The sequence below is a fragment of the Anopheles arabiensis genome, chromosome 2 (assembly GCF_016920715.1).
Source record: "Anopheles arabiensis isolate DONGOLA chromosome 2, AaraD3, whole genome shotgun sequence".
In the NCBI taxonomy this organism is placed as follows: domain Eukaryota; kingdom Metazoa; phylum Arthropoda; class Insecta; order Diptera; family Culicidae; genus Anopheles; species Anopheles arabiensis.
The window spans coordinates 6,560,799-6,587,981 of NC_053517.1; the positions used below are offsets into that span (position 1 = coordinate 6,560,799).

Consider the following 27,183-nt stretch of genomic DNA (forward strand, 5'->3'; position numbering starts at 1 on the left):
ATGAACGTTGGTCATGTTCATTTGTTGTGAATTTGTGATATTTAGAATGTTCGCGCATTTATACTAATACATTTTGATATCTCTGTCTCTGTTTAGTGGGATTTCGATACGTTTTCGCACCAAATACTAATCATGTTTCGTCGCTTCGCCTTCCCTATTTCTTTCAAGATGGTAGATTCGATGAACGAAAACGCGTCCAACTGCTCGTGGGAAGCGGTCGACGACCGTAGCGCACCGTCGTCGGGCGCCAACTCCTCGCAGCAGATGCAGTACAGCAGCAGCGGCGTCGGGGGCAGCACCAGCGTGCTGTGGGTGCCGGACCACGCGGTCACCCGGTGCACCACGTGCCAGACGGTGTTTTGGATCGGGCTGCGCAAGCATCACTGTCGCTCGTGCGGCCAGATCTTTTGTGCGGAGTGTTCCGACTATACGGCCCACCTGCCCGAGGAGCGGCTGTACCAACCGGTTCGACTGTGTGGCCCCTGCTACCAGCGGATCTCATCCATGACGGTTCCTGCAACCAGTTCCGTTTCCACCACCGGTGGCAGCAGTAGTACGATGGTGTCCTCCGCCGTCAGCAACAGTGCCGTAGCAACCGGCCCGGCAGTGAACAACGGCACAAGCAACAATAACAACGCACTGAGCGAAGATGGCGGCAATGCGTCGTTTCTGCAGCACCGAACGAACGTGTCGGCGGCCGCCGCGGCCAGCATGATGATGCGCGATCGGATCTCCAGCATGAGCCAGATCCAGTCGTTGCTGGCGACCGAATGCAGCTCGGAAGCATCGCGCGCTAGTGAGAGCTGCTGCAAGCAGAATGTTACCGCCGCGACGAACTAATTTGCATTCTTCCCGTGTCGAATCTGACCTGCGTGTCTCCCTCCCCCACCCAGAAGGGGAGTGTACGTGTGTGTGTGTGTGTGTTTTTATTAGGAGCAGGGGATGGATTAAAGAAGAAGTAGGAAGCGTTTTTAAAAAAAGGTGACGAGTGCCAACACCCAACAGCTGACTCACACACACATACATTAATTGTTACTTTTTGTATAATCACAACAATTACCGCCACCTCGTTTGTTTTATCATATATGCTTTCCATGTTTTGTACACATCATCACACACGTAGACAGACACACTTATCTTACCTCTAATAACTTATCATACGTTTTACTTGTTTGTTTGACTTGTTTTACAGATTCTTTCACGGTCGTCGGATAAGTGTTAGTCACTTTTTTTCCTTAAGTAAATAATTGTTTCCCTTATTTAAACGTTGAATAACAACCTTCCTTGCTGCATCCGTTTGTTAGGCTATTTCAAGGCATGTGTTTACCAAGCAGCGTGCGTGGAGTTTTTTGTTTCGAAAAGCGGGATTAATGCTTTGTGATTGATTTGTGACCTTTCTATTGCTCTAAACAAAACAAAAACGCGAGGACGTAAGAGGATAAGGGAGAGAAGAGAGAGAGAGGGGAAAAAACATATAAATAATCAAACGGAAGAATTAGGTTTGGTAGGGTGTAAAAGGGGGAAAGGGGCGTGAAGCAAAACGGTGTAAGGAAAATCAATGCTAATATATCTTATTGTAAAATATACATATAATGAACATTTCTATCTGCGATAGAGGTGTGGGTGGGAAAAAAACAATTGGACTGGAAGGGAGTGGTAGTGTAGTAGCGGACTGAGACACGAGCGAAGGTGGAATGAGAAATCGGATCCATCACACACCGTTTAGGGACTTGTGTTGATTCGGAAGCAACCAATATAAAATAGAGATGAAAAATGTAGTTTCACTGAAATCAATGCCCAAGCATGAGACTCTAAGCCGCCCCCTCCCAAGCCAAGCCAAGCAAAGCCTCTAGGAAAAGAAAAGTTAGGCAGTTAGAGAAGCAATTAATACGGACATTGACGAAACATTGGCTCCTTATGCTCCGAGATACGGTAGAAAAGTTTATCAGCAACACAAGCATACACACATATTATCTATAAACGCCCTCAACAATAATGAAAATCCGCATGGGAAAAGCAACACAAAGTGTATGGAAAATACGATTCGATCGAGCAAGAACATATATATAAAGAGAAAGAGAGAGCGAGAGAGCAGAAGAACAATATACACAAATAATGAATTAAGCATTAAGCAATGCAAACCATTTAAGAAAGATTATATGTATACATGTATATGAAGACAAGCATAGCTAACAAAACAAAGGGTAGATGTAAACATTTGCAACCACAATAACAAAAAAAAAGCAAAACGGCATACGAAAGGGAAAAATGCAACACAGGACAGTGGAAGAGAGTAGAGATTTTAAAAACAATAACAATGCAAACTCTGCAGCTGCACGTGGGGACACGCGCGCCCCCCGCATCCTTGCAGCATAAGAGGAAGAGAGCAGAACGAATGCATCCGTAGTGAAAGCGTGGTGTAGTGTGTAGCTGACTAAAATCTAACCTCAAACGAAAGTGGACTAGAAGCGTACAGACAGAAGCTAAAATAGCAAGTAGCAGCAACGATGAGGCGCGATGCCTGTCCTCCCCCACACTCACACTCTATTGCGCACGAAATGCGGAGGCTACGCAAACGCAAACACACATCACTTTGCTTCCCTTGTCGGAGAGTGAGAATTGTTTAGTCGGTTTGGTTTTGTTTCAGTTTCCGGTTTGTTTAATTTTACCCACCAACCAACCAGCAACCAGCAAATGTGTAATCTCGCGACATTGATATATCCGTATCATTTTAGTATACACTACTACCCACCAGCCAAACTAACCAACTCATGCAATTGTTCAGACAGCAAAATACTAAAATTCACCAAACCATCACAATATAATTCCCCACACAAGCAACGGCATCACTGAAGAGAGAAAGAGAGTCCACCTAAAAAGCTAGCGGCGCAGCGTAAATTGTAGTACCTATCGTATGTGCAAACAAAAACAGAATATTGAAATACAAACTGCAAACGAATAATTATATGCGATGCCGCTGGATTTGTTTTTTTTTAGCTTTTACAGCGCTAATTTTTGGTCTAAATTCATGATGACAATGCTGTAGTGGAATTGTGCAGGTTTACTTATCAGATGCAAAGCTTCATTCTAGAAGGTTTCATTAGTTTTTATTGTATTATTTGGTTCGATATACAGGGTTTTTCAGGAGTTCTCATAGCTGTGGGACATTTGATTGACTCTTTCTGTCGCGAAATGAACTTAATGTAATGGGAATTGGACTCTATAGCACACTTGTAGGCCAATTCCAATAGGAAAGTCCAATTTCCATCATTTGAGGTTCACTTCCTATCAGAAAGAGTCAAGGAAGTGTCCCACAACTATGAAAACCCCTGGGAAACCCTGTAATATTGAATTCAATTTGTACAAAATTTCCATTTTTGTTTTAAAATAATTTCAACACCTTAATTCATGATCTAATACAATAAAACGAGTATTAGTGTAGACATTTTCATTTTTAAACCAATAACGATAAAGGACAAAAATACCTTCCCGAATATGGTGCTGCCGAATGTTTGTCGCGTACTGTACAAACCCAAACAAAAACATCTTTGACAGAACGACAGATAACAGCACACACACACACACACTCGCACACACACGCTTCTTCGCATCAAAATAGACACCAACAGAGAGAGAGTGCAGAAACACTGTTGCTTGGAAGGAGATCAAACCCGGTCAAAGGGTGACGAAAAAGGGGAGACGCGAAAACGCTCACTCTTCCATCAAGTGTGTCCCTGTGCAAACAACTGTATCGAAGCCACAGCTACGCAAAGGTAAGAAATTGTGTGAAGAAAAAAACAGTTTCCAACAGTAAAGTGATGTGTTTTTTTCTCTCTTTGCATACTCCTCCACAGGGACTATTGATTGTGTGTGCAAGAGCTGTAGCGCTATAGAGGAAGGTCCAGTATCCGCCGTGATGATGATTCCCTTTGCATAATAATCATCCACACACACACACACTACCAAAAGGGGAGGGAACTGTGCTGATACTGGCGTTGGTGTATATTCCGACATTCCCGGACGTGTCGTTTTTTTCATTCCAATCCCAGCGCATTGTCGCCGTCTCCCTCCGTGGTTGCTTCGTCTTGCTTGGGGGCCCCCTGAAGTACATATATCGAGGTAGGCTTTGTTTTGCTTGTCTTATCTCGGTTTGACACACCGTCTAATGTGTGTAGTGCTCTGTTTCAGATTGTGTGTCCCGGCTGGTCGCTTTGTGCCTGCGCGTCTAATCAGTCCTCTCGGTGAGCTCTTCCGGGGCTGAACTGAACGTGCGAAGAACAACACTAGTGCCAAAACACAGCGCAATGGAGGGAGGAAAGTACAACTTTGCCATCGACCGCGGCGGCACCTTCACGGATGTGCTGTGCATTACGCCCGACCGCACGGTGCGCACGCTGAAGCTACTGTCCGTCGATCCGGCCAACTATCCGGACGCACCGACCGAAGGCATCCGGCGCATACTGCAGCAGGAGACGGGCCGTGCGCTGACGGTGGACGGGCTGATCGACACCGGGCTGATCGGGTGGGTGCGGATGGGCACTACCGTGGCCACGAACGCGCTGCTCGAGCGGGCCGGCGATCCGGTGGCGCTGGTCGTGAACCGGGGCTTCCGGGATCTGCTGCAGATTGGCAATCAGGCGAGACCGAACATTTTCCAGCTGGTGAGTATGAGGAGAGGGGTCGTTTTCAGTCCGCATAGTCATATACATATTTTTATGCATTATTATGCATTTTTCTTGGACCGCATCCATGGCCCGAATTGAAAGCATTTAGCGTTTAGAGCTGAGGGAGAGAAGAGGCGTGACTCTTCTGACACCTTCTTGTCAGCTCGCCAAAAGCCGTTGATGAGAAACGGCTGCTTATCTGGCTGTGTCTCTGTTTGACAAACTGTTTGCTTGTACTGCTGGCGGAAGCCAAGATGATATCGCAATCCGGCCCGTTGCTATAAATTAAATCTCTAAGTCTGTTCTGTCTGCCATTGGCTCTAATCTTGGATCTTCCATCCTCCTACAACGTGCTTTGTTTCCACAAGAGTGCACGACAACGGCAGTTCCTGTTTCACTTACCACCACCGTTCTTTTCCTTTCCTCCCATTTCAGAACATCCAAAAACCGGCCAACCTGTACCGGGAGGTGATTGAGATCGATGCCCGCCTGGTGCCGGCCCAGGAAGCATCCTGCCAGCTCGGGGAAGCCTCCGCCGGTTGGCGGCGGCTCACAGGTGCGGCCGATTCCACCTACCTGGAAATGGTGCCGCTGGACGAGCAGGATCTGCGGTCCAAGCTGGAGGAGGTACGGGCCGCCGGCATCAACTCGCTCGCCATCGTGCTCGCGCACAGCTACGCCTGCCCCGAGCACGAGCTGTGCGTCGGCCGGATCGCCCAAGAGCTCGGCTTCCAGCACGTCACGCTGTCGCATCAGGCGATGCCCATGTGCCGGCTCGTTGCCCGCGGGTTCACTGCCTGCGCGGAAGCGTACCTAACGCCCCACGTCGAGCGCTATCTGGACGGGTTCCGGAGCGGGTTTCGGGATCAGCTGCGCGGCGCCGACGTGCTGTTTATGCAGAGCGACGGTGGCCTCACGAGGATGGAACACTTCCGTGGCGCTCGTGCCATTCTAAGCGGTCCGGCCGGCGGTGTCGTGGGGTACGCAGTGACCGGGATGCGTGATGCCGGGGACGATGACCCAGCAGCCGGTCCGCCACCACCGCTGATCGGGTTCGATATGGGCGGCACGTCGACGGACGTGTCGCGGTACGCGGGAACGTACGAGCACGTGATCGAGAGTACGACGGCCGGCGTTACGATACAGGCGCCCCAGCTCGACATCAACACGGTGGCGGCGGGCGGCGGCTCGCGACTGTTCTTCCGCTCCGGGCTGTTTGTCGTGGGGCCAGAGTCGGCCGGCGCCCACCCGGGACCCACCTGCTATCGCAAGGGTGGCCCGCTGACCGTGACCGATGCGAACCTCATCCTCGGTCGGCTGCTGCCCGAGTACTTCCCGGCCATTTTCGGCCCGAACGAGAACGAACCGCTCGATTACGAGGCGACGCGGGCCGCGTTCGAGGAGCTGCGCATGGAAATCAACGAACATTTGGCGTCGGCCGGGGAGGAAGCCGGCGGTGGCAGCGGTGGCCCACTGTCGCTCGAGCAAGTGGCGATGGGCTTTGTGCGCGTCGCCAACGAGGCCATGTGCCGGCCGATCCGGGCGCTGACGCAGGCCCGCGGGTACGACACGTCGCGCCACGTGCTGGCCTGCTTCGGTGGGGCGGGCGGTCAGCACGCGTGCAGCATTGCCCGCCAGCTCGGCATGGCGCGTGTGGTGATGCACAAGTACGCCGGCATACTGTCCGCGTACGGGATGGCGCTGGCGGACGTGGTGTACGAGACGCAGGAGCCCTGCGGGCTGGAACTCTGTCCCGACAATCGAGCGGCGCTGAAGGAGCGGCTCCACGCGCTGTCGGCGCGCTGCGTGGAGCAGCTGGAAGCGCAAGGGTTCGCGCTGGCGGACGAAGGATCGATCAGCCTCGAGCCGTACCTGCACCTGCGCTACGAGGGCACGGACTGTGCGCTGATGTGCGCTCCGGACCGGGTCGTCGAGAACGCGGACCACACCGTGTACGGGTTCGGCGACTTTGGGCGCACGTTCCGCGACCGCTACCGGAGCGAGTTTGGCTTCGTGCTGGAGGGCCGACGCATCCTGGTGGACGATATTCGCGTGCGCGGCTGTGGCCGGGCGTCCCTCTTCACCGAGCCGGACATCGCGGAGGCAACTGGGCCGATCTACCCGGAGAAGACGACCGTGGCGTACTTCGAGGAGGGCAGTGGACAGGCGCCGCCCGGTCGACTCGTCACGCCCGTGTACGACTGTGCCAAGCTGCGGTACGGCCATCGGGTGGATGGACCGGCCATCCTCATCGACCGCCTATCCACGATCGTGATCGAGCCGGGATCGCGGGCGCTCGTTACCCGGCGCGGCGATTTGACGATCGAAATCGGCACCGGCGCTGCAGCACGGCCGCGGGTCGACGAACGGCTGGACGCGGTGCAGCTGAGCATCTTCAACCATCGGTTCATGAGCATTGCCGAGCAGATGGGGCGCGTGCTGCAGCGCACCTCCATCTCGACCAACATCAAGGAGCGGCTCGACTTCTCCTGCGCCCTGTTCGGCCCGGACGGTGGGCTCGTCTCGAACGCTCCGCACATCCCGGTCCATCTCGGCGCGATGCAGGAAACGGTCCAGTATCAGTTGCGCCGGCGCGGTGGCACCCTGAAGCCGGGCGACGTGCTGCTTTCGAACCATCCGCAGGCCGGCGGGTCCCACCTGCCCGACCTGACCGTCATTACGCCCGTGTTTGCGCCCGGTGAAGCGCTGCCGGTGTTTTTCGTCGCGTCGCGTGGCCACCATGCCGACATTGGCGGGATAACGCCCGGCTCGATGCCGCCGCACTCGACGTCACTCGCCCAGGAGGGAGCCGCCTTCAAGTCGTTCCTGCTCGTGGACGGCGGCGTGTTCCAGGAGGAAGCGATCGTGGCCCGGCTAACGCGCCCCTCGCCCGGTGTCCCCGGGGCGGCCGGCACGCGCAATCTCTCCGACAATCTGTCCGACCTGCGCGCCCAGATTGCGGCCAACCAGAAGGGCATCCAGCTCGTGTCGGAGCTGATCGACGCGTACGGGCTGTCGGTGGTGCAGGCGTACATGGGCCACATGCAGCAGAACGCCGAGCTGGCGGTGCGCGACATGCTGCGCACGATCGCGCAGGAAGCGCGCGAACGCACCGGGTCGGCCGTGCTCGAGGCGGAGCAGCAGATGGACGACGGGACGCCGATCCGGCTGGTGGTGCGCATCGACGAGCGGCACGGTTCGGCGGTGTGCGATTTCACCGGCACCGGGCCGGAGGTGAGCGGCAACTGTAACGCCCCGCGGGCCATCACCCTCTCCGCGCTGATCTACTGTCTGCGCTGTATGGTCGGGCACGATGTGCCGCTCAACCAGGGCTGTCTGGCGCCGATCGAGGTGATCATACCGCCCGGCTCCATCCTCGACCCGTCGGACGGGGCCGCCGTCGTCGGGGGCAATGTGCTGACGTCGCAGCGCGTCGTCGACACGGTGCTGGCCGCGTTCGGCACGTGCGCCGCGTCGCAGGGCTGCATGAACAACGTCACGATCGGGGACGAGGGCTGGGGCTACTACGAGACGGTCGCGGGTGGCAGTGGCGCCGGCCCCGGCTGGCACGGCACGGGCGGTGTGCACACGCACATGACCAACACGCGCATCACCGATCCGGAGATACTGGAGCTGCGCTATCCGATCGTGCTGCGCCGGTTTACGCTGCGCGAGGACGGCAGTGGTGGGGCGGGCCAGTTCCGCGGCGGGGAAGGCGTCCACCGGGAGCTGCTCTTCCGCAAACCGATGACGCTGTCCGTGCTGACCGAGCGGCGCACGCTGCGCCCGTACGGCATGGCGGGCGGCATGCCGGGCAAGCCGGGGCTGAATTTGCTGATCCGGGCCGGGCCGCGCGGGCAGCCGGGCCATCGGGCGGTCAACATCGGCGGCAAGACGGCGGTACAGGTCGGGCCGGGCGACATCTTCTCGATGAAGACGCCGGGCGGCGGCGGGTACGGCGTGCCGCTGGACGACGACGACGGACCGCGGCCGACGCTGAGCGACCAGCAGCAGCAGCGGCAGCTGGCGGCGGCGGCCGCCATCGTGTCGGTCGGCTCGTCCAAGGCGTTCATGGAGCGCGGCAGCGTGTATGAGTACCGGATGGCGCAGGAGTCGGTGTGATGGCACGAGATCGGCTTCAACTTTAACTTCTATCTCGTGCTGATCGTCGTGCTGCTGGTGATTGTGATCGTGATGTTTAAATAGCCCCCGGATACTGGTGGTGGTGGTGACGGATTGTTCGGGCGACGTTCGGGCTTTCTACTGTCGTTCGACGCAGCCGACGGTGGTGTGTGGATGGAGCCAAGCCATAGATAGCAGCAGCAGCAGGACGAGCAGCAAGAGGACGAGATTTAGCTGCGGCTGTAGTGTATGTGTTCGTAGAAGGAGAAGGCGCATCACGTATTAACCCTTCTTTCCCTTCTCTCACTCTCTCGTTCTCTTACAATCTACCTATCTCTTTCACTCTTTCTCACATATACACACTTTGTCTCTTTCGTGTCAATTCCGTGTTCTTCCATAGTAGGCGTTGGTTGGGCCCAAAAGCGTGAGCCAAAGTAGTAGTGGTAGTGATAGAGAGAGAACGATTGGTGCAACTGCAATTATACTATTTACATACAAGCAAGCAGGGCGCGCGCGCGCGTGTGTGTGTTGTGTTTAGATAGAACTTTGTCCATTTTTCTGAAAAAAAAACAAACAAAAAAACAGAAAACAGACCAAACAGTGGTTGGGGTAGCTTTATTAGGGTTAGAATTTAGACGATTTTTCAACACAGACACAGACACATTTTCGCTCACGTCGTCACTAGGATAACACAAGGTTTTCTTAGAAAACTCGGTAGCCAAATTTTATATACCTTCGCGTCCGTCGTGGTGTGTGTGTGTGTGTGTGCGTCAGTGTAGGTGCAACACCACACGCCTAATGCCTTTGTGAAAGTTAAACCCGAAACCGAAATATACGCACACAAAAAAACGTTTTTCTCATGTAGCTCAAATTCGATAACCAAAAACCGTGCCATTGTGTGTGTGTGTTTTTTTTAATCCGATTTTTTTTGTTTCGTGTTTGTGTGTTAGTAGAACTTCTTTTACTTCACCGTTGAGTTTATTTGCAGATTTTAGACATTATTCTTTCTCTTATCCTGTAAACAAAGGTTTTTCTTGCGCGTGAGAATATAAAACTAAACGCTGTTAAATAGACGAAACAAACGAAATTAGTGAACTTCTCTGGGGAGAGATTGTAATTTACTAACGTTTGTCGAGCAACGACGCAGGAGGCCATTTTCATTCCGAGTGCTTCCCCGTTTTTGCCCGCCCTTGCCTGCTGCGATCGTAAACGTAAACTCACTCTCGGTAAATGTCCTGAATAAACCCATTTTTTTCCTTCTTTCTTTTGCTCCTTTCCTATCAATCTTTCGTTCTCTCCCCGTTTTCCCCGCAACGTTTTTAAGCCTTTCTCCTGTCACTCGCTCTTACTGTCAGTCTCTCTTCTTGTCTGTATTTCTAGCTATCTTTTTTCGATCTAAGTTTCTTTCACTTCCCTGTCCTCCTTGTTATTTTGTTTTCTCGTTCTATTAGAGCACAAATCATTGTTTCGCTTTGTTTCACTCGCATCTACTTCTACTACTTCTGCTGCTCTGTTTATCTCACTCGCGCGTTTCGAGTTCTAGCTAGCTAATCTCTCTTCTCGACTTAAATTGCTTCCTGCTATGGGTTTTTTTTTTCCTTTCTTCCCTTTTTTCACTTTGTTTACACTTTTATTTGTTTGCGTTGACTTGTTTTGTAGACTTAGCTAGTTAGTTTTGTGCAATAATTCGATAATGATTCTACGTTCCCCCTTTCCCCCGACACACATTTGACAAATTACGTGTTTTAGTTAATTTTTGTTTTCTTTCTGCTGTTTTTGTGCTCTCTCGCTCTCTCTTCTAGTGGTCTACTTTTCTCAACCGTACCTCACCACCACCCAGTTGGTGGCTGGCATGTGAACAAACAGAACAGAAACCCAAGACGCAAGCATGTGTACAAAGCCTCAGTGTCTTTGTGCCTGTAACTACTTGAAACACAAATCGTTTCTTCGACATGGCGCCCAAGCACGTGCCGCCCCACGCCCCATGTGTGTGTGTGTGTGTGCATTTGTTTGTTACTCACATTGTTATTGTATCACAATTTTATTTGCCCTTTTATTTATTTTTTACACGCACCGACAACAAATGGGTTCGTTTTTCCTCCGTGTGTGTGTGTCTGTGGGTCTGTGTTACACAAATGATAATGCTTTTGCTTTTTCTCCATTGCCCCCCTTCCTTTACACGCTGTTTACTAGCCTAGAGCGGTCCAACGCGCCTTTGTCCAGCGCGATCCGCCTTTTTATACAGTACAGTGTAGTTTTCCAGTAGTAAATCGAGTTAATCCTATTAGACACTGAACCTTCGAACCTTCGCCATCCTCTGTTGGCCTCCGTTTGCTGGCCATACCGAATTACTGCAATGCTAGCGGGGTTGCGGGTGCGGCACTGGCGCCTCCACCACCACCACTTCCGTTACTGTTTCCGTTCATCGTTTCCACTCCAGCCGGTGGTGAGGATTTGCTTGCTATCGTGTCGTCTGGAAGATGAAGAAGATGAAATGGAAATTTAAGCCACAATAACACTAAAACACAACAAAAAACCCCAAACGGGAATGAGAGAAGCAGCACAGCAGTAAAGGGAAGGAAGGAAAAAGCAAACAAAAAATCAAATCAAATAACATCAATCAACAAAATGGAGAAAAAACGGCCCTGACACTTTCCGAACAGTTTCTCAAAAAAAAAGAACAAAAAAAAAACAAAACAATATCTGCTGGTATGCTTTTTTGATTATTGTGTGTGTTCTTTCGTAACTGTCTGTCTGTCTGTCCCTTTGTTGTTTTCCCCTATCATTTACTTTTTATCCTTTTCTTTTTACCTTTCTTTCTTTCTTTCTACACCTGTTGCTCTCTTCTTCTTACTTTCATAATGCAATTTATTAGTTTTAATTAATTCATTGCTCTATCTACTACTTCTTGACGCTTCATTGCCCTTCTTTCTTTACTAAATTTGACCCTATCTTTTCCATTTCTTATTACACAGTCTACTGTGTGGTCCTTAACTACATACATTTTGCTTCTCTTTTGCTTATCTTATCCTTTCTCACTGGTCCTATCTATGCATGTATGCCTCTCGCTCTCTCTTCTCTCCTCTCTTCATTTTCCGCATTACTTCCAACTGTGCGCAGACAACCGTGTACTAATTGTAATTTATATATTTTAGAACTGACTTAATTAAACCAAAAAGAAAGGAAAAAAAGCAACAAAACAAAACGCAAAAAAAAACCTCTGTAAGGAAATGTGTTTGCGCTGTACTGTTTATTTTTGCTTTCCCTTTGTTTCCTGCCTGTTTCGCCTGTCTCTCTCTCTTTAATTTGTTTTTTTTTAGAAAAGAATTAAAGCAACATTTCTTATCCTAACACGCCCTAGGTGTCCTCCCTTAGGTCAAGTGAATGTACATATCCTGACGCTTACATTTTATTCGCATGTGCTTTTAGTTTCCTTCTATTCCTATTTCTCCCTTTTCTCTCTGCACATACAAACATGTGTAGATCGTTTTACAAGCATTAGCGATTAGCGATAGTGTAAACCATATAGAAGAAATAAAATAATATTATAATAGCGCTCATAATAAATGTAATGGTGGTGGTAGTGATAATAATCGTACAAGTTGCTCCCTAAACACACACTGTTTACATTCATCTCTAACAGTAGCTTTCCTCTCACTCTCACTCTCTTCATCTTCTGAGAGGTTGTAAGAGAGGCAAAGTAAGAGAAGAAGCGAAAAAGTACGAATCGATCTAGTAGGAAAAGGATATATTTGTGGTTCGGTTAACAGAGACACGCATAGCGTCGTATATTATATTGTCAGGTTCGTCCTTTCGTCGAGATGAAGCAACAAAGAGAGAGAGAGAGAGAGAGAGAACGTTTGAGTGAGTGAGTGAGCAATCGAGCAGTGTATACACAGATAGAGAAAGGGTATCATTGTACTACTGTTTTCTCTCACTTCGTTTTCTCTTTCTTTCGCTCTTCTCTTCTTTGCATGGTTTTTCGTGTTTTTTTTCTTTTTTTCTCTCTTTCGTACTTGCGCTTTACTTTCCTAGCCTGCTTTAATCAACCTTATCTCTAAACCTCCAACTACTACTTTACCTAAATGTTGCCTTTCTTCTGTTGCCGTATCCCATCCCTACCACGTTCTACTACCACGTGGTGTGGATGGATGGGAGAGATGGTGTGTGTGTGTGTATGTATGTGTGATACAGGTTTAAGAACACATCTTAAGATACACACGTACACCAAACAGGATGATGAATCGTTTGTCGTTGCATTAAACAAAAAAAAGCGGACGAAGACAATCCAACAACGAAAGCGAGAAAGGGATTCTACTCGCTATTGGGAGGGTATGTACAACAACAATATCTATTTTGTGCTCACAACTACTGCAAGGAAGCGCGTCTGATCGTTTTCCTTTTCTTTCCATCATATCATATCTCGCTCTACTCGTGTTAAGTCGTGTATGCCCCCTTTCTGTGAAGGTGTTTTGCTTGTCTCTCCTTCGTTCTCGCAAGTACTGCATGCAATTTAGTACAATTTCTGTTTTAAAAAGGACCTTTGCCCCTGTGCCCTTTTCTCTGTTTCTGCGTCCAAAGTTACAGATCCACCACTAAATGCAAGAGAGAGGGAGTTAGAGATAAAACCTCTTTTTTTGTTAGTAGACGTCATCGGCCGTCCTTGTCCTGTCCTTCGTTGCTGGACCCCTACACTACACTATACTACACTATCTACTATCGCCTCCTGCCGCTCCCCGGGCACCATTGTTTAGTACGCTTTCGGCTTCCCCCTTCCGCTCGCTGGCACCGTGCAGCAGCGTGCCTTTCTTCCCATTTTCGGCACCAGTAGCAGCACCACCAGCACCTTCCGTCGCTGCGTCCGACACTGCGGGTCCGGACGTTCGTCTGTCGCGCTTGGACGTGGGTGGTGCTGGTGGTGCTGGGAGTGCCACTTCATCCAGCGTTGTTGCTGTGTCACCCTGTACTACACCGCCTCCACCCTTGCTATTACCTGTCGTCGGCGCCAGCGGGGCTGCGGTGGTGGCTGTTGGTGTGGCCGCTCCGGCGTTGCTGCTCGGGATGGACGGTGATCGTCGCTCACGGTTCCCGCTCAGTTCCGCCGGGCTGCCTGCACCACCGTCCGATCCGGCGGTAGCCGCTTGATTGGCCTGTCCACCTCCACTGCCCGCATTGCCATTGCTGTTGACCGTCGAAGCCTTCTCGTGGTGCTGCTTGTCGACCGTGCCGTTGTTCTCGCTCGGTCCATTATCGTTGGAAATAACGGACGCCGGTTCCTTGCCGTCGTCCTTCACCACATCGGACCGTTCCTCTTTCGACGCCACCATGCCATCCTTGGAGGCTTCATCGCTGGCACTGCGTGAGACGGGGCGCGAGTCTGACAGTGGTGCCGTCGTGCTGCCCCCACCGCCGTTTGTTGTTTCGTGTGCTTCGGCACCACCGGCTACGACGACCGGTGTTGCTACGCGCATCGCAGGACTGCCGCCGCCGGTGCCCCCGGGTGAAGAGGATCCGGACCGCTTAATCACACCGCCCGTCTCGTCCGCGCTGCTGGTCGACTTGATGACGTTCGTGCTGTTGTGCCCGTCGGCGACGACGGGTGAGCGCGATTTTGTGTCACCGTTCCGGTCCGCGGTGCTGCTGCTGTTGCTGCTGTTAATACTAGTGACGTTTGTACTATTTACACTGTGTTCCGTGGGTTGCACCCCGGCAGATGAGGCCGCCGCGGGCGCCGGTGGCAATGGTTGCTGCTGGGTGGGAGCAGCAGCCACCACTTGTGGCGGTTGCTCTAGACGATGCGTTGGTGGTGGTGGTCCCGTCGCCGCCGATGCCGCCCCCGGTCCTCGATGTTGCTGGGAGGAGGAGGACCGCTGCTGCTGCTCCTGGGATGCAGCGGCGGCCGCCGCCGCCGCCACCATCGCCGCATGGTGCTGCAGATGGTGATGGTGGGCTGCGACCGCGGCCGCCTGATGGTGAGTGCTGGGCGGCGTTATGACCGCACTGCTACGCCCGCTCGCGCCGGGCGGATGCTGCGAGAGCTGGGGTTGCGTTTGCGCGCCCGGATGCGACCCGGGCGGCGGCTGTTGCGCCGCATGATGGTGCAGATGGTGCAGATGGTGACTGCCCGCACCGACGGGCGAGTGCGAGGACAGGGCCGAATGGGGATGGGGCGGCGCTTTGCTGCTGAGCGACAGTGGCGAAGCGGCGGCCATCGCGGCGGCAGTGTAGTACGGGTGCGGGGCGGCCGCACTGTTCGGGGTGTTGCTGCCGCCACCGCCGCCGCTACTGCTGCTCGTGGCAACGATGGGCGAGGACGGGGAAGCACGGGTGGCCGGGTGCGGCGACGGATGGGTGGACGCGGATTTGCTCGACGTGAGGGCGAGCGGGGCGCCGTGCGGTGAGGTAAGATGATGGTGGGGCGAGGGCGACGCCAGATGGTGGCCGCCCGTCGGGGAGGACGACACGACCGCCACCGGCGACCCGCCCGCGGACAGATTGAGCGAACCGTGGGCGGGCGGTGGAATGTGACCGGCCAGGCTGAGGTTCTGCGCGTTGGCCAGCGCTGCCGTGTGGGACAGATTGAGCCCGCCGATGTGCGCCATCGACGAGTGGTACGAGCTCATCGTGGAGGCGATGCTGTGGCTGTAGGCGGCGGCCGCCGCCGCCAGGCTGGTCGGTATCGACGGGTGGCCCAGCGCACTGCCGGGCGGGGGCGGCTGCGGCACCATGCCCGCCGACGGGTGCGACAGATTGAGCGACGAGCCGGCCGGTGGCTGCGGCACCTGTGGCAGCCCCAGTCCCATGCTCAGCCCGAGCGACGGGTGCAGGGGGTGGTGCGAGGGCAGCCCGAGCGGACCGCCCTGGGGCCGCATGCCCAGCCCGAGCGGTGCGGACAGACCGGGCGGCAGACCGGGAATGGAGAAGAACGGCCGGGGCAGCGAGTGCGGCATCATGTGCATCATGCGCTCTCGCTCGCGCTCCCGCTCCCGCTCCCGTTCGCGCTCGCGGGCCGCTTCCCGTTCGCGCTCCTTCTCGCGCTGCTCACGCTCCCGCTGCTCCTTCTCCCGCTGCTGCCGCTCGCGCTCCTCCTTCTCGCGCTGCTCCTTTTCGCGCTGCTCCTTCTCGCGCTGCTCCCGCTCGCGCTGCTCGCGCAACTCGCGCTCCTTCTCCCGCTCGATCGCCGCCTCGCGCGCCTCCCGGGCCCGCTCCTCCTCGCGCAACCGAGCGGCCCGGTGCTCCTCCTCCAGCTTCATGCGCTCGTGTATGCTCTGCATGCCCATGCCGGGCAGCATGCCGTACAGGTTGGGCGGGTAGGGTAGCGACGGGTAGAGCGGGTGCCCTGCGGCCGAATGGTGGCTGGCCCGCAGCATCTGGTAGCGCGGATCGAGATAGATGGCCGGATCGTGGTACGCCAGTGCGGCCGGGTTGAAGAGATTTGCTGCAAATTGGAGGTAAAGATGAGGTTAAGTTTACGCTCCGTATCTGTGTGTGTGATTTAGGGCCACTTACCTGGTGGCATGCCGGGAATGGAGCCGAACGCCGAGTACGCATCGATCGGAAACGCACCGGCCGGATGGGCTAGCCGTTCGTCAACCGGTCTGTACGGTTGAAATCCGCTTCGTGCCAGCAGTTCCGACTGGATCGTATTCGAGCTGGGCGGATTGAGGCGCGGCATCTGCAAAAAGGAAAACGATTGGAAACATTTCGTTTAGCAACTCTCCCCCTCTCTCTCTCTTTCTCCTTCCCACTCTCTACACAAACCTTCTCCGGTGGTTGCGGCGAGGAGCGCTGCTGCTGCTGATGCTGCTTCTTGGCCGCATCGACGCCGCCTCCCCGACTGTCTCGCCCCCCGTCGCCGCTTCGTATCCTGCCGCCATCGCTGATAATGTTCCCCCGCGCGTCCTCCCCGCGCCTGTCCACCACCATCGATGGTATCGCGTTGCCCCGACCATCCAGCTGCATTCCACCTCCTCCTCCTCCTCCGTTGCCACCTCCTTCTCGTTCCCGGTCCCGATCGCGATGATCTCTGTCTCGACCGCCTCCTCCACCACCGCCCGGTCCGGGACCTCCACTCGATCCGCCTCCTCCCCCTGGTGCACCACTGCCACCTCCACCACCACCGCCTGCACCCGGTTCGTCTTCCTTGACGTCCGCCTGCTTGGCGAGATTGCGCAGCGCGGCAGCAAACGATCCTGCTCCACCACCTCCTCCACCTCCCCCACCACCACCACTACTGCTGCGTCCACCGGACGAAGGGTTTTGGGCGTTGGGAGACGCGTGGATGGCGCCCGATCCGCCCCCGTGCGCCACCGACGGCACACCGAGCGGGGCCTGCTGCTGCTGCGGGGGCGGCACCAAACCGGGCGAGGCGCCCGGCGGCAGATGGTGGTTCGGGCCGCCGAGCAGATGGTTCGAGTGTGGCGAGGAAGACGGATGGTGCAGCAGCTGCTGCTGCTGCTGCTGGGCGGAGGAGGACAGGACGGGCGGTGCCGGGCTAGTGACGGGACGCTTCTGTGCTAGTTTCGATTGTACTGCAAACAAAAAAAGAGGAAAAGCATTATGATTTTGATTAGTTAAAGTGCGTAAAAAACTGGTTAAAGAGCGGGAAAGATGTTTTAATATGTAAATAACAGAAGTTTTCATCCATCCCAAGAGAGGCCTTGGAGTTCAACAAGCTTTTGCGTAACATTTACGCTACATTGGAAGAGCAATTGCGCAACCAGTCGTAAACGCACACACCGAAGCGGGAGGCAGCACCAAATTCAACAAGTATTGATTTTGGTCTCTTGCTTGAAGCACTGTGCAGCTGAACTGCATCCTGGGCAATATACATGTGCACACACACACAAAGGGAATTCTCCGTTTGTTCGCTAGAATTTCATCAGCCGCCGGCGATTCCACACAGGAGCATCGTAAAATGAATTGAAATTTGCATCGATCCCATCTCGCCCCATGGTTCGGTCGGTGTCGTGACCAAGCAACCAACTGTGCTGGGATTTCCCTTACTCCTTTCGCTTCCTGCTGCTTTAAACCACCGTCCTCAGGAACAGTGTAATGGTATGTGCCAAGAAGTGCTTGGCCTCCATATTCCCCTCAGTGCGATCATGGCGCAAAACTGAAACCAATCCGTAAACGTGGTCCACAATTTCCCTTCGATGCTTTGGGTGGGTTGTGGGTTTTGCTCTTCCAACAGTCCGGGATTGGGAATCATACAGAAAAGGCTACCTCTACTGTGGGAGCGTACACAGATGGTAGGTAGGGTAGCACACTACGCCCAATTTACAACCAATACAACGGCACCTACTACCACGAATTCATCGGCAAAAGTCATCCAAAGAGTCGGTTCGGTTCCGAAAAATCCATTTTCAAGCACTCCCGCGGTGCTACCGTGCAGCTGCCGAGTTGTACGATCGATGTAATTTGATTTAGCGGAACTTTCAGCACACGGATTGTAATTAAACGTTTCGGGGTGTCCAGAGTGTTTCTGACTTTTCCGGCTAAAAGTGGTTGGTGTGTTGGGGGGCTGAACCCCAATAATTGGATGGCGAGTAATCGATTTCGGGAGAAATAGTATATTGGAGCTAGAGTAGGTGGTCGTTTACTTCACTATAAGTTGCTTTCGGGGCAATTTAAGGAGACACATTGAATATATTTTAAAAATTAAACAATTCTACATACTATTCCACATTGTTGTGCTCTTTGCTTTCAGCATCAAAATTACACAAACTGGCAAAAGTAAATCACACACACACACGGTTGGTTTGAGAAGCTTTTAGAATAATCCTGAGCTACACTTCGAAGGCTTCTCTCGCTCTGTCTCATCGAGGTTTGACGAAATCATTCAGCACACAAACAAATCCTTTTGCCGTGTCCAAGAAGAATACGTGTAGGGGAAAGCGGGGCAAAATGGGCATGTGGGGCAAAATGGGCACCCTCTATTTAAGCATTATTTGACTACAAAGCTACTTTCCAATGCTCAAAATGTATTCATTAGAGTGTTTTATGAACACCATGTAAGTTTCATAACCCTAACACAACAAATAACCAAGAAAAGTGAAAAATAAGGTTTAGTAGCATATTGATGTAATTTTTGTCACTTCGAAAATAAGCTTAATCCAGTGTCACAGGGATGCGTTGAAGTTTTACATTATATATTATTAAAGATTTGATATTTCTATACAATTTGTCTGAAGAAAGCAAGGCGATCGAATGCGTATTTTTACTAATATAACATAAAATACAAAAATGCTTCACGTGGGGCAAAATGGGCAGTTACGCTTGGGGCAAAATGGGCAGATACTTTTGACAAATGGCGTTTGGTGAGGCTATGGTGTTGTATTTGTCGCCTCAATAATGATAACAGACACAGCTTCAAAAGAATCGATTTTGTAGATTTAAACGTGTAAAAACTATTTTAATTTTCATAACATATTTTTGGTAGAATTTTAAGGGCTTACCTGACCAGCAAAACAAAAGATAGAACGAAAATACAATTCACGAAACGGTGCGCAAAAGCATAGACCATTACCTAAGCGCAGTTGTTGTGGCCCATTTTACCCCAGTGTTTTGACGTTTCACAGTTTGTTTACATATGCCCATTTTGCCCCAGGGCTATGCCCATTTTACCCCGCGTGTCAAAATAGCTTCTCGTAAAACATCAACTTTTATTTTACACTGTTTTCATGATTTTAAGTTGTTTTCATTCTATGTGGCAATTTAAATCCAAAGATAAATAGTGGAGGCATACAATAATGCATGAATAATTGTGTTTTGTGGCATATTCAATGGAATATTCAGTAAACTGCTAAACATGCCCATTTTGCCCCGCTTTCCCCTATACAGCCAACCCAATCCAAAAAGAAACACAAACAGAAAGCTCGATAATACCCTCCCGAGCCGAGCCGTTGTAAGCGAAACGGTGTAATAACATTTAAGCGAAATTTCACGCCCCATTAAAGAAGCTTTTGTCGGGCAGCAACTGCTGGTGGTACAGCACCAAAGCAGTCAGTGTGTGTATCAGTCTGTGTGTAAGCGGCTTAAAAATTGAACCAAAACTATTGGCTGTTTGCCTGGGTTCGATTCCTTTCCCTTCCATTTTAACCTCCAAGTAAAGGACACCAAGAACCAAGGCCTGCTGCTCCGTGGATACGCGCTAAACCACGAACACCGCCACCGGTGGTGAACACGTGTCTCGTCGTTTGGCAAGCGGCGATATGACGGCGATGTACCAGTTCCCTCGGAGTCCTCATTTTCCCCTTCTCTACACTGTGTTTCGAGGACACCCATGGAGGCACACAAAAACGCGTCATCTTTGCGCGTATCGGAGTGAATTCAAGATGCGGGCTCGAAACACATGCGGCGAGAACCGGGCTGTTGATCCGGGAAACCGGGTGAAACCGGCACTTTCGTTGAAGGGTGTTGTGTGCTACAAACCCCGCTCGTTTGAGGTCGAAGGTGTTTTTGAGCTGGCTACCCAAGAAGGGGAGTCCCGAACCTAAACTGGCCCTCAACCAACCAACCAAAGCACATGTACCCAATCTGTCAATGATCCTTTTAAATACGCAATTTTAGCCCGGCTTCTTTTTGCGTCCTTTGTCTGGCCCCTTGGGACTGGTAGAAACCACTTCTCAACAGTTGCTTGTTCCTTGCGGCAACTTTGGGTGCAAAGGACACACGCTGCTGCTGCCGCTGGGTGCGAAGGATTAATAGAATTATACCCTTGGGCGGTGTGTGTGTCTGCAAGGACCCCTGCAGCCTTCTGCTGGCGCTGTTTTCTCGGTAAAGCACATTACGGTGCGAACAAGGACACGGACAGGGGGGGGACAACAGCCGTTTACAGAGTGTGGAAAAATCACTTAAGGATAATTGTTCTCGGATACACACAGCGAGCCCAAAACCGGATACAAACTTTAGCCCTGGGCGCTCGGTCCCTTTATTTGGGTCATGTGTTTGGTTCTGACCGAGGTTTTTGGGAACCCAAAAGAACCGGGGGTGCAAGGAAGGATATAATGTGTGACAGAAACCATAATTTCCATACTGTGTTGTGCCAGACATCAAAATCGGCGGGAAGGGGACTCAGAGCAATTTCTAAAGAAAACTTATTACGCATTCAATGCGACCGGAACACCCGGTGTGGCAAAATAGAGGGAGATCAGGGTTGTGTGTAACAACACAGTCTCTTGCCGACTCTTACGACCCTCCCTAGTTCCCACTATTGCATCAAGGTTCTCACAGTAATCGATCCGTACCACTTCTCTCTCATTCACTCTTCCAAAAGATGCTATCCGCAAAGCATCCTGCTTTATTGATGTGTTCATTTTCCGGCGAGATCAATGCACCCATTTGGCTTACTTTTAGTTCTCTTTGGACCCCTTCAATTACAACTCAATCAAACCCGTTTTTTTTTTTTTGGAAATGAGGGATTCCAGAACCAGCAGACTGTCGGAACTGTGTGAGAGTGTAACAGTTGCTTTTAAAAAGTAAGACGAGCCTTCACTATCGATTTTGCGCTCAAACACACTCTCCTTGAGTCCCTTCCTTTCCTTCAGCCGAAACGTTCCGCTCGTATAATTTAAACTCGACCATGCACAACCCCCAATGGTGAACAATTAAACCAATTGTCAATTGAGTTCGATTATCGTAATCAATTTCACCGGCATGATGATGATGATGCTGATATGAAGGAGGAGAAAGTGTTCGTTATGTACGCCCCCATCCCGCACCCCGTGTGTCTGTCTGGTTGAACTTGGCATGCCGCTGATCCAATAAATTGATTACGCGACTCTTCTCCCGGGTTGACACCACCGTTGTTTATTATTGTTTCTCTGTCCCTTAATCATTTAAACCAGCAAACATAACGATTGCCCCTGTGGTTGATTTTGCTTTCTTTAGAGAGGAGCATCCTGCTCGATTGGAACATGTAGCCACTTTCTACATCCATTCACCGGAGTGGCACAGTGGTCGAATGGATAAACGCACGCCCTTTTGTGTATGGTTTGTTACTGTTATCGATTCCCGTCCAAACGGGGGGCACTGTAATAGGACTACTTGAGACGACGACGATTAAACTCTTCAAAATCTCCATCATCTCGATCATTCAACAACAATTCAACTTAGGCTACTAATATTGTGTACTACTTAAACACCCTCTCTCTCTCTCTCGTCCTCTCGCTCTCGCCTTCACAACCAAGCCACATTGGCTTTTTCCTAGTCGGCGCAGCAATTTGGGAAGAATTTTTATTTGAAATGCTCATGCAATATTGCTGAATCCTACACCGTTATGAGCCTCAACCCCTGGGGCGCAACAAAAAAAAAAAACATACACAAAGATATACATACACATGCTGAACACATCCTCTTCTAAAACAAAACAAAAAACTACCCGATCAAAACCCGTCTTTTAAACACACAAATAATAATAAAGCATCTGTTGTAGGGGGCGGCGCGCGCGTCTGGAGAGGGATGCAGGGTAAGAAAACGATATATATCCCATTCAACAAGATAAATATAGGCACTTAAGTGAGTGGCGTGCGTGTGTGTGTGCGTGTTTACAAAACTCGGCAAAGATGGTAATAAAAATAAAAACGCACATTCTACAACCCACACACTACACTCTCGGCGGGTTTATCGATTCTCTTCGGTCATGTGTCTAGCTGTGGTTCTAGGCTGAAGGCCGCGAGCAGGGGTGCGAGAAGTGAAAGAGAATCCTCTGCCCAGAGCACGTCGCATGTCTTCGCTGTTCCATCATAACATCGGCCCCTCATCTCTAGCCCCCTTTCCAATGTGTTTAGCGCACGCAAAGCCCGCATCTTCTGGTCTGCTCCCTTAGGGACAGACACTAACACCGAACTAACCAGTCCCAGGCGGGCCGGAGGTGGAGGCTGAACAGAAACCTCACCCCATCTCTGGCCTCTTGGTGGAAGAAAACTCAACTCAAATTTAAAGCGAGAGAGAGAGAGAGAGGGTGAAACGAGCGGGAAAGGAAGAATAAAATTCCCGTTTCCCAAACTTAACATTATTGACCGGGAATCGAGCATTGTGTGTGTATATGTTTTTGTATTGCGAGAAGCAGTAGTAGTAGCAGTAGCAACAGTCCCCCTCTGTCCCTGTCTGACCCTATAGCCATCTTCAGTTGAGATGTATCCGATTACATCAACAACAAAGCGTGTTGCCATTTACAGGAATGGGATAAAGCGATAAAGTTGATTGGCTTACAGACAGCCCGAGAGAGGGAGAAAGAGAGTGCCATGGAACGGGGGAAGAGTTTTGCCTATTTAAGTAAAGTTGATCATCTGTGATTTTGTGGAAATGATTTGCCAATTTTACGCCCGGCTAGAGTTTTGAGCACGGTAACAAATTGTTTCTGATGTGCTCGGGCAAATCTCCGCCCTTGTTGGTGCATTTTTTTCAAATGCGATAAGCACTCTTCACTAGTCCCCTCTTGAGGAGGACTTGTGCAAGAACTACTTCATAAGCCGATGGAAGAAAAACATTTCCACGCGCGCGCACACACACAGTGGCGTGCAACACGTACCGCCGGTGTTCGTTTTGTGAACCTACTGGTGAAAACTACACCACGAAACAGTCGTTTATTTAAACCCGTTAAATAGCGGTGGCTGTTGGAAAACTAGCTTTTCGTGGTGACTGGTTTACGACAGCCACAAAACGCCACCCCGTTTAACACGCAACCGAGCCAATAGTGTTTGAATGCCATTTTTAGCCACACAAATCCAATCACAAAAATATGCTCTGCAGTTCCTCCATTAGCCATCCAATTCCATTTCGGCTGGTGGTGGTGTACGCGTGCCGTTGTCGTTGAAATGGCTGAAAGTCAATAATAATTGTGTGGAATGTTTGATGAGGTTAGTCCCTAAATTCCAATGTGCTCCAAATGAATGCGTTGGCATGCAGAATCGTTATGGCGTGCCAGAGAGTTCACACGATTATACAAAACACCATGTTATACACACGCACACATACACACAGTCACATTTTCCTCATAGCAGAGCTGAGTTTGTCCATCATCACCCACACACATTCATTTTCTTTTCCTCTCTTGTACGGGAAGGCAAACACCCACATTACACGCCACGAAGTGAACTGTCAACTTGAAAAATGCCGAAATAATTGCTATCCCTTTTACTTCTCACTCGAACGTCAGTCTTCGCACCATTTAAATATACTCAAGGAAAGAGATCTTTTTACAGAATTTGTGTAAAATTTGTGCAGGAATACGTGTTTTAGAAGTCGTTGTTCTTGAAGTATTTGTTAATAAAGGAATAACATTAAGTATTGAACATTCCAAAACTGGATTCGAACACTGGAACGATCTAAGTCTCTGTATAGTATCTCCACGATCAAGACGTACGGCTATGGAGACTGTCACGTTGATGGCCAGTGGCAAGCGCGTTTTATTGCTTCATTAACAAGCACAATCAATTTGGCGGTGCAAAATGACATAACAAACGTTACGCTTATTTGTTTTGTGTAAGGCAGATGGTATCCATCATATTTGATTTTCAGCAAAACATTTCAAGCGAAATGATACGAATGCGATTCTTGACAATAATTAATCATACCACTATAACACGGTAATGCACCATTTCCGCGACAGCAGCAGATCTTCATAATGAGCAGCGAAAAACGTCGTGTGAGACCATTGTAAAAGACCACACACACGAAACCTCATCCATGTAACGAAAGAGGAACTTCATAAAATTTCGTACTATTTTTCGCAACAGCCCACACAAGCACTCGGTTTACACTCGGTTGCTCCCACCCAATTCCGCGTACCTAGCGCCCGGTGGGTGAGCGTGAAAAATTATCTTCCCTGCGTCAAACATGTGTAAATTTGAATCGACCACAAACGAGCGCCGCAGCCTGTGTTGCAGCAAACGAACGAAAGGGGGAGAGTGTGGTGATCGGAAAGTGTGCGAGACACGCAACACACAGGAGGGTGCACACACACACGAATGACTAAAATACCATGAAAATTGAGAACGGCAATAAACAAACAATCATTTAACGCGCCCCGGCCGCCTGGGGTGAAATGGTTTTAACTTTGTCCCCCCCCAGCCCTCCCCCCTCTCCCCCTCGGTGTCGGCGTCGTGTTCCCAAAGCGCGCCATGCCGTTCCATCTATTTTATGACAGATGAGTGGTGTGATCAAAGCTGTCACGGAGTTAATGAAGGCTGTGAAAAACGTCCGACAAACGATGTGACACCAACCAGCGCCCCCCACCCCCAGCGCTACGGAACCACACCAACCCCCTTCCCTCCTCCGGCTGCAAACCACAGCGCGCGGGCTTGTGATGTGTCACGAGCCGAGGATTGGGGTGTAAATGCGCTGCTTGGACATGATGAACGCGCCATTTCGTTTCGCTTCTTTTACTCGAAATGGCCGCCGTTCGTGACCGGCGACCACAATTTGTCGTCGGCTGGTACTACAACCTTTCTCCTCATTTAGCTTGTGACCAGCTGTGACTAGTGGTAAACGCTGAATTCGCGCCAAGGGGCCGAGGACGTCAAAGAAACACCACCAACGGACGTTTTTGCATCGCATGCTGGCACGTTCGTTTTCCTTTCCGCGATCATCTGGGTGATCTTTTGACGATGCAAAGTGCAATAAAATTTGCAAAACCAACCAACCGCACACAACGAAACGAATTCGCAACAACTGTGTCCGACAAGGAAGTGTAGGAGGTAGCATCATCGCCAGCAGTGGCAGGCGGAGAACAGGAATCCATGCCATGTCAACCGGAAACCGACGACTATATCCGACCGTAATGTGCCCCCGCTTAGCGATACACAGACACACACACACATGATTCCGAAATGTTACCAAGAAAACGTTACCCAACAACAACATTCCCGCTGGGTGTAGGTAAGTAAGCGGTTAATCTCTCTCGCGCTCTCTCTCTCTCTCCGGGTGATTCCGGGTGGTACAACACAGCTTCGTTCTGATCCGCTACCCGTCACTGCCCGTCATGAACTTTGTTGATTTGTTTGTGTTTTCCCGTTTCCTTTGAAATGCAGAACTCCGCGGCGAAGGAAGGCCAAAGCGAGTGGGAGGTGGGTGGTGCACGACCGTAAAGGTAATTTTAGACTACGATTTCAATCGATTGATCTTTTTTTTTTCGTTTCGTTTCACTGTGAGCGTGATTTTCCTACACGGTGCGAAAGATTGTGTGGGAATGTTGCGTTGGAGTAAAAGAATTTATCGAATGAATTGGATAAAAAAATGCTGTTGTATTATTTGGGTGTAATTATTCAACAAATCAATACCTAATGGAAGACTACAAAGCGGTCAAAGCGAAACAGACATCTTTCCTCTCTACAAGAGCTGCAAACGGAGCTGGGTTGACCAATTGACGGATGTTCCAATTTAATACTCGATCAAAGTTTACCATTCCGCATCGCAATAAGTCAAATCAAATTCTTCCACAAAACGTGCTCAGCAAACTAAAACAAACAACAACAAAAGGTCCTCCTCCCCCAACGATGGCTATTACCGTGAGCAGAGGAAGAATAAAACGTCTGTGTTTGGTTGGTATTTGTGTTTAGTATGTAGAAACAGTGAGGCGTTGTTGTTGGCTGGATGCTCAAACTTTGCCCACCTTTCTTTCTCTCTCTCTCTCTCTCTCTCGGTGACACGGACAGTGTCAAAAACATGGAAAAAGAAAAACTCAACCCCAACCGACGCTGGAAAATGAGCAACAGCAGGGGCGGATCAGTTTCCTTCCCACGCGGCATAGCATCATGGCATGACATGTAGGAGTGGCGGGCTGTGATTTCTAAGAAGTTTCGTTTGGACTATTGAGAAGAAAACAAACCAAAACACATACACAGACGGACACACACAAATCGGTAGCGATCGAAAAACATCACACCCTTGCGAGGGTGAGAACGATAAAAGAGAGCAAACGGAAATAAAAAGAAAAAAAATACCCACAGAAACACACACCGAAAAGGAAAATCGGTAGGTAAACATAATAAAGCAAATAAAAAAGCCCTCCGTGAACAGGGGGCAACGGGAAAGGGGAAATTACTTCCCAGCTTGTAATAAAAATGAAATAAAATGTTAACACCACGAAAAAAAATCGAAATGAAGGGACAAAAACAAAAACACACATCGACACATAAAACAAAAACATGACGACAAATGACGATTACAAATCGTAGCAAAAAAAAGAACAAAGAACGAACAAAACAACGCACCGCCCGAAATGGTCCCTGACGACGTCGTCGTCGTCGTCGTGTCAATCCGGGCTGAAATATGGTCGCAAATAAAAACCACACCCACCCACCAGTCCCGTAGGCAAACCTGCCACACATCTTGATCCGGTCGTATTTCTTTCTGTTCACCCACACCCACCCACCCACCCGACCGCACGACACGC

The 27,183-nt window shown here is 50.8% G+C and overlaps 3 protein-coding genes across 16 annotated transcripts in view; 2 read left to right on the forward strand and 1 right to left on the reverse strand.

Moving 5' to 3' along the window:
- Positions 1-2,972, forward strand: part of LOC120897349 (myotubularin-related protein 3) — a 33,692-nt gene extending 30,720 nt beyond the window's left edge. For 6 of the 8 annotated variants that reach the window (XM_040302182.1, XM_040302178.1, XM_040302181.1 and 3 more), the window contains one exon: positions 169-840. In XM_040302182.1, the coding sequence (XP_040158116.1) occupies positions 169-840 (672 nt within the window). Of the gene's footprint in view, positions 1-168 lie in introns of all 8 variants that reach the window. The other 2 variants (XM_040302176.1, XM_040302183.1) reach the window with 1 other exon arrangement.
- Positions 2,973-3,610: 638 nt separating this feature from the next.
- Positions 3,611-9,673, forward strand: LOC120897351 (5-oxoprolinase). Of its 2 annotated transcripts, none has more exons than XM_040302187.1 (4): positions 3,611-3,773; positions 3,855-4,119; positions 4,176-4,661; positions 5,100-9,673. In XM_040302187.1, exons 3-4 carry the CDS (start codon positions 4,305-4,307, stop codon positions 8,784-8,786), a joined length of 4,044 nt encoding a protein of 1,347 aa, XP_040158121.1. In that variant the 5' UTR covers positions 3,611-3,773; positions 3,855-4,119; positions 4,176-4,304; the 3' UTR covers positions 8,787-9,673. The 2 variants fall into 2 exon arrangements, with proteins under 2 accessions (XP_040158121.1, XP_040158119.1); XM_040302185.1 differs by having other exon boundaries at positions 4,189-4,661.
- Positions 9,674-9,855: 182 nt separating this feature from the next.
- LOC120897348 overlaps positions 9,856-27,183 on the reverse strand; it is an 87,609-nt gene continuing 70,281 nt past the window's right edge. For 5 of the 6 annotated variants that reach the window (XM_040302169.1, XM_040302174.1, XM_040302168.1 and 2 more), the window contains exons 13-15: positions 16,548-17,317; positions 16,296-16,461; positions 11,489-16,224 (exon numbers count right to left, since the gene is read on the reverse strand). In XM_040302169.1, the coding sequence (XP_040158103.1) occupies positions 13,496-16,224; positions 16,296-16,461; positions 16,548-17,317 (3,665 nt within the window). In that variant the 3' untranslated portion in view covers positions 11,489-13,495. Of the gene's footprint in view, positions 11,260-11,488; positions 16,225-16,295; positions 16,462-16,547; positions 17,318-27,183 lie in introns of those variants that run through there. The other variant, XM_040302175.1, reaches the window with a different exon arrangement.

What these genes read in the sequence shown, in the direction of transcription:
- LOC120897351 (XM_040302187.1), top strand. Translation starts at nt 4,305, where the DNA reads ATGGAGGGAGGAAAGTACAACTTTGCCATCGACCGCGGCGGCACCTTC. An exon ending in GACCGAACATTTTCCAGCTG is followed by an intron (nt 4,662 to 5,099) that starts GTGAGTATGAGG and finishes CTCCCATTTCAG; the next exon opens with AACATCCAAAAACCGGCCAA.